At 58.8% G+C, this 8432-nt stretch overlaps 2 protein-coding genes across 5 annotated transcripts in view; both read left to right on the plus strand.

Annotated features, from left to right (window-relative positions):
* Positions 1-6372, plus strand: part of SMPD4 (sphingomyelin phosphodiesterase 4) — a 24519-nt gene extending 18147 nt beyond the window's left edge. For all 4 annotated transcript variants that reach the window (XM_030885455.2, XM_045289610.1, XM_045289611.1 and 1 more), the window contains 9 exons: positions 1168-1313; positions 1695-1785; positions 2477-2577; positions 3381-3544; positions 4028-4233; positions 4631-4864; positions 4997-5128; positions 5222-5350; positions 5442-6372. In XM_030885455.2, the coding sequence (XP_030741315.1) occupies positions 1168-1313; positions 1695-1785; positions 2477-2577; positions 3381-3544; positions 4028-4233; positions 4631-4864; positions 4997-5128; positions 5222-5350; positions 5442-5771 (1533 nt within the window). In that variant the 3' untranslated portion in view covers positions 5772-6372. The remainder of the gene's footprint in view (positions 1-1167; positions 1314-1694; positions 1786-2476; positions 2578-3380; positions 3545-4027; positions 4234-4630; positions 4865-4996; positions 5129-5221; positions 5351-5441) is intronic.
* Positions 6373-7658: 1286 nt separating this feature from the next.
* The window catches only part of CCDC74B (coiled-coil domain containing 74B), a 12861-nt gene continuing 12087 nt past the window's right edge, over positions 7659-8432 (plus strand). The window contains exon 1 of the mRNA XM_013008228.3: positions 7659-7671. Coding sequence (XP_012863682.3) covers positions 7659-7671 — 13 coding nt within the window. The remainder of the gene's footprint in view (positions 7672-8432) is intronic.

Genomic DNA, 8432 nt, shown 5'->3' on the forward strand with positions numbered 1-8432 from the left:
AGGAATTTTAGGACAAGGCAAGAAACTAGGGCATCACAGGCAAGTGTCAAGACTGGAATGGGCACAGGTGTCTCTCTGCTCATCGGGCCACCCACACTGCAGAGAGATGGGGGAGTACGCCAGCCACAGCCTCCTGGGCTTGCCCTTTCCGGCATGCAGGAGAGCACCCTGATTTGAGGGGTGGGGTGAAGGACAAGGTAGCTTTGATTCTAAGAGCTTTCCCGGGGACCAGATAAGAGGACAGGATGTTTGGCTTGACAGACAGACAGACAGTGTGTGTGTGAAGGGAGGCGAGTAGGGAGTCTTGGTCTTCGGAGGCCAAGTGGCAGCCTCCAGACCTGGAAAGGGGGCAGAGAGGTAAGGTTGGGAGAGGGCACTGCGAAAAGCAGGGGGCAGCAGGGGCTCTCCTAAGAGACAAAAGTCCATCTACACACCTTGTTTCCCTCAAAACCAGGGCACTTGCGCTGCCCACAGCTTGCAAGCCACAGATAAGCGGCTTCTTTCCCTCGTCTTAACCCCAGGCAGGCCGCTCTGGGCCGGCCAGAGCATCATCATGGTGGGCAACTGCAGGGCGCAGGCGCTGGGTTGGCCTCAGGGTTTAGGTTGGAATAGACTCCCCTGAGCTCCTCAGTAGGCGAGCTGGGAGGAGCCAAGGGCTGACCTCCTGTGGGGATCACTGCCCACCCAGAGCAGAGCAACCCACAGCGACAAAGGGCGTTTGCTCTCCAAGGGACTGGGAGGTTGGGCACCCAGGATTTCTGGTACCTTTATTGGCGGGGGCTGGGGGGTGGGTTAGCTATTCCCCTTCTTTCCTTCTGGGCCAAAAGAGGAGCAGGTGGGTGGGTGAGGAACCCAGAAAATGGGCCTGGTGGGCTGTCCAGAAGCGGGGTGGCGTCGCGCCTGTCCGGCCCCTGCAGCACATAGCCTTTGGCCGGCAGTGGGGGGACCCCTGCAGACATGCAGCCGGGCAGCAGTGGCTCAGGGCCCTACAGGCAGCATGTGTAGGGAAAGGAGCCTGGAACCAGGCTGGGAAACAGGTTTTGGAGTCTGCGGGGCTTGGCACACGCTGGGCAGACTCAGCGGTCACCTGGGTGGTGGGCTCCCCTCCCCCGCCGCCATGTGGGCTACGGGAGCTCCCCAGGCCACTCTATCTGTCCCCAACTGCAGGAGTCGTTCATGCCCACAGAGGAGCACGTGCTGGTGGTGCGGCTGCTGCTGAAGCACCTGCATGCCTTCTCCAACAGCCTGAAGCCTGAGCAGGCCTCGCCCTCTGCCCACTCCCACGCCGCCAGCCCCCTGGAGGAGTTCAAACGGTGGGTGTGGGGCAGGCCCCTGGTCCTGTGTTAGGGCAGCTGTACATGAGTCTCAGTTCTCGAGGTGGGCGTAGCCAGGTCTCCAGCTGTCAGTCTTTCTCTCACCCCCACCCCCACCCCCCAGACACACATTCTGACCCACTTCATGCTCTTCCCTGAAGAGAGCCCAGCTGCCTCCGACTGGGCAGGAAAGGGCATCAGCATTGGGGGGTCGGGCCTCTGCGGAGCTCTCCTCTCACCCTCAGCTTCTCTCTTGGCGGCAGTAGGGCGCGCTGAGTGGTCTGTGGTCACCTGCCCAGCTCCTTGCGAGCAGGCCGGCCCTCGGTGCACAGAGCCCCGGCCCGCCCCTGACCCCGCCCCCACCCCCACCCCCACCCCCAGGGCTGTCATCCCGCGCTTCGTCCAGCAGAAGCTCTACCTCTTCCTCCAGCACTGCTTTGGCCACTGGCCCCTGGATGCATCCTTCCGTGCCGTGAGTTGTCGGCCCTGCCGTGTCGCGGGGGTGGGACTGCCGGAGCCTCGAGAGGGGCCGGATGGGACTCGGGACCTGCCGAGCTGGGTCTTCTAGAGAAGCGAAGCCGTGAGACTCCCACGTTCCATCAAGTCGTAGTCTCATGTCAGGAAGGCAGCCCGTCGTCCAGTCCAACTCGGGGCCCTCTTCTACCCACGTAGCTGCAGGGGTGAAGCAGAGAGGTGGAGTGGGTGCAGGGAGATCACAGGTGCACAGTCCTGGGGACCCAATATCGGTGCCAACATGGCAGGATGCTAACAGCTCTCAGGGTGGGGCAACTCTCATGAGCCCACCCTGAGGCAGGCACAGAGTCCCAACGGGCCGAAAAGTGAAGGGGTCGGGGGGAGAGGTTCCCAGCTTCTCCCTTATCAAAAGGCCACACCTCCCAGGAGGCATCATCAGGCTGTGACCTGATTGACAGGTTAAATGCCACCCCTGCACTTTGATACAAATCCAAGTGGATGCAAAATGTCACTACCATACCTGTGGCGGGAGCTGGGTGCTGGGGAGTCTCTGCTGGTGGCTAGTCACTGAAGCCACACCAGACATGGGGACAGCCAGGCAGTGGGGTTGTAAACCTGTCCCCGTAGCAGGGGCATTCTGCTCTGCCCGTGCCCTGGGCCAACCACAGAGGACTATTGTCTCTTGCCAGGTCCTGGAGATGTGGCTGAGTTACCTACAGCCATGGAGGTATGCACCCGAGAAGCAGGCCCAGAGCAGTGAGGTCCAGCTCCGCTGCGTGGCAGAGAGATGGTGAGCTGATACCCGCGCCTGACCAGTGGACCCAGGAAGGGGGGGGTGGGGGGCTGCTCTGGACATAGGTTCTGCCTATAACTTAACTATCCTCTGAGGGGTCCTGGACTTACCCCCCTGGAGACCCAGGGGCTCTTCCTGTGCCTTCAACCTTCTGCCCTTCCGTTTCCTCTCAACTTCAGTGTCTGGCCACGGTCTCCCCCGCCCTACGGGCTCCCCTGCCGTCTCCTCGCTGCCCTCCACGAGTCAGCCCCTGCCCCTGCACGGCCGGCCGCTCTGACTTCTGTTGCTGCCCTCACTCACTGTTGGCTGCCTGGTGTCCCCATGGTGCTTTCAGACAACCGCTCCTGAGCATGCTTGTGGTTTAGCATGATCTTACATGTAAAGTTGAGCGAATTCATGACATCCGCCGTGTTGTGCCAGCAGTCACCCCTCACAACAAACGCAGTGCCCTATCAGCAGGACCCGCCCCAGAGCAGGCCCCTGGCACCTACTAATGAGCGCTATTCTCTGAGGTCACCTGTCTCTTCGAGAGGCTTGGCAGAAGCGAACTCTGGCAGGATTCATCCTTTTGCATCTAACTTGCTTTGCTCACATCAGCGCGTTCTGGTACGGGCAGGTTGGAATGGTAGCACGGATGGGTCAGGACTTGGGTTTCAAGGGACCCCATCCGTGGCGATTTTGTCATCAGAGGGCCTAAGTCTTGGCCTTCTATATCTAAATACCCCAGACATGGAGGACTAGGGATTCAGGGTGGGCCCCAGGCCCACACCGGCCGGTCCTGACCCTGTCCTGGCCCCCAGGGCGCCCTTTGTGCAAGAGAACCTGCTGCTGTACAGCAGGCTGTTCGTGGCCTTCCTGAGCCGTGCGCTCCGCACGGACCTGGTCAGCCCCAAGACTGCGCTCATGGTCTTCCGCGTGGCCAAAGTCTTTGCCCAGCCCAACCTGGCCGAGATGATCCAGAAAGGTGAGTGAGCCTGCTGCCTCATGTGCCCAGGGCAAGGCTTGGCTTCGTTCACGCTCACACCCTTCCCTTCCTGGGGGTGTCCATGCATCGAGGGGCTTGGAGCCCAGGAGCCCGGACCACCTCTGGGACTACTGGTTCTCCGTCTCCTACTGCCTTTGGGGGCGGGCAGCTGGGACTGTCGGAAGTCTCAGCCACAAACTTCGGACTCCAGGCCCAGTCACCCCTCTGTAGAGCTTCTAGCCCACCCATAAGACCCCCGTTGTGTGGGTGGAGCTGCCCACTTGAGGCAAACTACCGTACATACTCGTGTATAAGCCGAGATTTTTCAGCACATTTTTTAATGTTTTTTTTGTGGTAAAAATTAGGTGCCTCGGCTGATACTCGGGCTGGCTTCTACTCGAGTAAATACGGTACTCACCTGCAGAGGGCCTGGGCCTCGAAGGTGACTGTGCAGCGGGGCCCTCTCCCCGCACCCACCTGCAGGTGAGCAGTTGTTCCTGGAGCCCGAGCTAGTGCTCCCACATCGCCAAAATCGCAGCTTCATGACGCCGACGTTCACGGGCAGCTTCTTGTCGTCCTGGCCCCCTGCCGTCACCGACGCCGCCTTCAAGGTGAAGAGCCACGTCTACAGCCTGGAGGGCCAGGACTGCACGTACACCCCGATGTTTGGGCCCGAGGTTCGAGCCCTGGTGAGTGGGGGCAGGCACCCGGGCTGTGGAGAGATGCCCACCCACTTCTCATGCCCTTCAAGAGCGGAGACCACCTCTCCACTGTACTCACTACTTCTCGCTGCCTTCGACTCAATGCCAATGCACAGCCACCCTGTAGGACAGGGGAGAGCTGCCTCTGTGGGTTTTCCTTCCCAGACTGCCCAAGCCCATCTTTCTCCCGAGGAGCGGCTGGTGGTTTTGAACTGCAGGCCTTGTGATTAGCAGCCCAAGGCTCTTACTGGTCACCAGAGCATCTCTTCTCTAATTTAGAAACCTTTAAAACTGCTCCCCTGGCCTCCAAGCCCACCTGATCTCTAGGCTGAGGGCACACATCCCCATCCCCCATCCCAAACTGCGGCTGCGTGTGCCCCTGCAGGTCCTCCGCCTGGCTCAGCTCATCACCCAGGCCAAGCAGACCGCCAAGTCCATCTCGGACCAGCCCTCTGAGAACACAGCCGGCCGCTCCGTGCTGTCGTGGCTGGGCCTGTGCTCCGCAGACCGCGGCAGCTCCTACCCGACCACTGACCTGGACGAAGGGGGCCAGGAGAGCATCCGAAAGACCGACGAGTACCTGGAGAAGGCCCTAGAGTACCTGTGCCAGATCTTTCGGGTAGGTGCTCTGGGCTCCCCCCCAGGGCCCCCCACCCTAACTAGATGGCCCCTCTCTTGGAGGGTCCATATCCAAGTCCCTTGTGGGGAGGTGACAGCCTTTTTCTTCCTCTCTCGGCGTGTCTCCTGACAGCTCAGTGATGCCCAGCTGGCCCAGCTCACGCTTGCCTTGGGGACGACGCAGGATGAGAACGGGAAAAGGCAGCTCCCAGACTGCATTGTGGGAGAGAACGGATTGGTGCTCACCCCGCTCGGCCGCTACCAGGTGCGGGGGCCCGCTCTGCAGGGTGGCTGCATGCGCAAAAGGTTTCCCTTGGGGACCCCGTGTCACTGGGCCCACTCCTTCCCTGGCTGCTAGATCATCAATGGCCTACGGAGGTTCGAGATTGAGTACCAGGGCGACGCCGAGCTGCAGCCCATCCGGAGCTATGAGATCGCCGGCCTGGTCCGCCTGCTCTTCCGCCTGTCCTCGGCCATCAACCACAGAGTGAGTGGGGCAGGGCAGGCCCTGTCCTCCCAGGCTGCCTGTGGGAGGGGTGGGCTCCCTCTTCATCCCATCTCTGCCTTTGTCTCTTCAGTTTGCAGACCAGATGGTAGCCCTGTGTTCCCGGGCTGACTTCCTGGGCAGCTTCTGCCGCTACCACCTCACAGAGCCTGTGCTGGCCCAGCGGCGCCTGATGAGTCCTGGAGGACAGGCCCGTGCTACCAGCCAGGCCCAGGGCCCGAGGCTTAGCCTGCGCTTCCTGGGCAGTTACCGCACCCTGCTCCTGTTGCTGCTGGCCTTCTTTGTGGCCTCCCTGTTCTGCATAGGGCCCCTGCCCTGCTCCCTGCTCCTCCTCATGGGCTACCTGCTCTACGCCTCCACCGTGGTGCTGCTCATCACGCCGGGGAAGCCGAACCAGGCCTGATGGCGAGCTGGCCATCTCCAGCCGGGACCCTCAGCAGACCTAGGGGCCAGCCCTGTGCAGCCTGCCTTCTGCCGCTGGCCGGTCCCATGCACGGTGTCAGGGAGGGTGCCAGGAGCAGTGGAGGCACCCAGAAGCCCAGTGAAGGGAGACCCGCCCCAGGTTAAGCCTCACCTACCACTGGAGGAAGAGCCTTTGGGTCTCAGGACCGGCACCTCTCTCCAAGGCCCAGCTTCGCACCCTCTGCCAGCCAGGTGACACCGGGACCCGAGGTGAACTTCTGGATCCAGGAAGAATCCGTTTCCCAAAATGAGATTCCTGACAAAATGGGGTCTTGGCCGCACTTTGCTTCCACACCAGGCCTTTTCCAAGCTGGGCCACAATTCCATTTCTGGTGCCCGGACTTCCTGGGGAACTTCAACCTGAGGCTCCTCCGCTCCCAGGCCCTCCAGGTGGCCTAGTATCGCCACCTTCACTGCCTTGTCACAGCGGGAGCCTTGGCTCCCGCAGGTATCGTCAGCCCACCTAATCTGCGGACCAGTGGACACTGCACAACCAAAGATGGTCAAAAGCGTCGTATTGCCAATAAAATCAAGTCCTTAAACCTTTTAAAAACAAAGTGTAACTATTTAAATATGACAAGTACACATTCACACTCAAGGGCAGTCCCCACAGGGTCTCCACACGTGTATGGTCCTGCACAGCCCTAAGGGACCCGGGTGACACGGTGGCTGAGGTGTTGGGTTGCTAAGCCCAAGGTCAAGCCCATTCGCTAGTCCACGGGAAAGAGCTAAGGCTCAGCGTCTCTAAAGATTGACAGCCTCAGAGATCCTAGGGGGCAGTTCTTTGTCCTGTGGGGTCACTGAGTCCGAACCGCTCAATAGTGGGTGGGGCTGTGGGTCAGTAACATTGGGTTACTAACCACAAGGTCAGTGAGTCAAGCTTGCCAACTCTGTTGTGAAAGATGAGGCTGTTTCCCTGAAGACCGATGGCCTTTAGAACCCTTTAGCATAGTTCTGCTCAGTCTTACTAGTGAGAGTCAGGCTTGATGGCAGTGGGTTTGGTTTTTCTCCATCCTCTTGGTAGATCACTTTTGGTCACAGTCGATGGAAATGGAAGATTAAGATTTTTGGCAACTTGAGTATTAAACTTTTTTTTGTTACCACTCCCATGGTGCAAGGGAAGGGATAAAAAAAGACGCATTGCAAAGTGATGTCCTGGTGTCAGAACATGGCGCGGCTTCTCATGACATCCACACACTGCTGCCACTTAGAGATGCACCTGCCTGCGCCTCCATCACCTTCAGTCATCCCACACACCCACCTGCCCGCCCCTTTTTCTCTGCACCTCTTTCTTCACCTGAAGACATGCTCAGAAGTCCCAGTACCCAAACCAGCAGAAACATGCTCCATCTCGTCCATGTCTCCTGAGGAGCCAGCCAGAAGAAGCCCCACAGGTTAGTGGAGGACCAGCTCTAGGCCAGATGGTCACTATTGCCAATGCTACTGTCTACAAAAGAGATGGGGAATGAGAGGCTTGAGTCGGGAGAAACGGAAAGAGGCTAGGCGTGCTCAGGTTGTGGCTACTATGGTTAATCAGCATCCATCTACTGCCTCCCTGGTTCCAAAGAGCCCCTGCACTGGGCACACGGTGCCATGTGTGCAGGCATTTGGGTCATGGGCAAAGAAGTGTCCTTTGAGAATGGTCCTCCATGAGGGCCCTGCTGTCCCTCTAAACTGGCCACTGAGCAATGTTCTGCCCTACGGGAAAGACCAAGAGGAAACTGGTCCTCCAGTGAGTCTCCAACTACTAGGCCGAGACTGAGGAGGTCCAGCCTGGACAGCCTGGCAGCCAGAAATTGCTGTTAGCGGTCTGGAACGGTGGGTGAGCATGGATGTGGCAGGTAAGCCGATGACATTGTTTTTTCCTTGCTAGCTGGGTCCGCCTGCTCTCCTCCAACTTTCCTCAGGCCCCTTGAAACAGGTCTTGACTGCCCCTCAAAAGAACTGCCTGGACATTTCCATCCACGTTCCTACCATCTTGTAGAAAAGCTTTATTCAGGTGGGGAGTAAGAGTGCCCCATCCTCTGGCCAGGACGCCCCATCACCTGTTTATTCTGGGGCCAGGTGGTGGTGCAGAAGAACAGTCTGCTTGAGCGTTCTTGGGTCAAATCTAGACCAGTTAGGGTGCAGTACAAAGGCATTCCCTGAGGAACGGATTCCTGGTTGCCTCTCTAGAAAGCAAACAGCAAAAGGTTCCAGTGCCTAGGAACCTGAGGGCCTCACACAGATGTCTCTGCCCTTGGCAGTCTCGGGACTCAACTTTAGGTCTTTGGCCAAGACCCAACTATTTTCTAAAAGCAAGCCAAGCACATGGGGACCACCAGCTCATGGGTGGCATCATACTAATTTGTGCGGCATGGGGCAGTTGGCTACTCAGGCCACAAATCTGTATGTGGTCTCATACTGGGAAATTTGGCTTTGGCTATGTATTTGTTAGTCCAATAAGATTGGAACCAAGGATGTAATGCCCTGGTACGCGGAGCCATTCACTGTCTACTGAGGAAGGAGCCACAGGCAGGTCTTTGGAATGATGGGGTCAACAATTGTCCAGTGACCTGACTTTCTAAAAGCGTTGGGGCCTATGCACTGGGCATTAGTTGGC

This window comes from Echinops telfairi, unplaced genomic scaffold (assembly GCF_000313985.2).
Source record: "Echinops telfairi isolate 266 unplaced genomic scaffold, ASM31398v2 ScPeMD7_29;HRSCAF=101, whole genome shotgun sequence".
Classification (NCBI taxonomy): domain Eukaryota; kingdom Metazoa; phylum Chordata; class Mammalia; order Afrosoricida; family Tenrecidae; genus Echinops; species Echinops telfairi.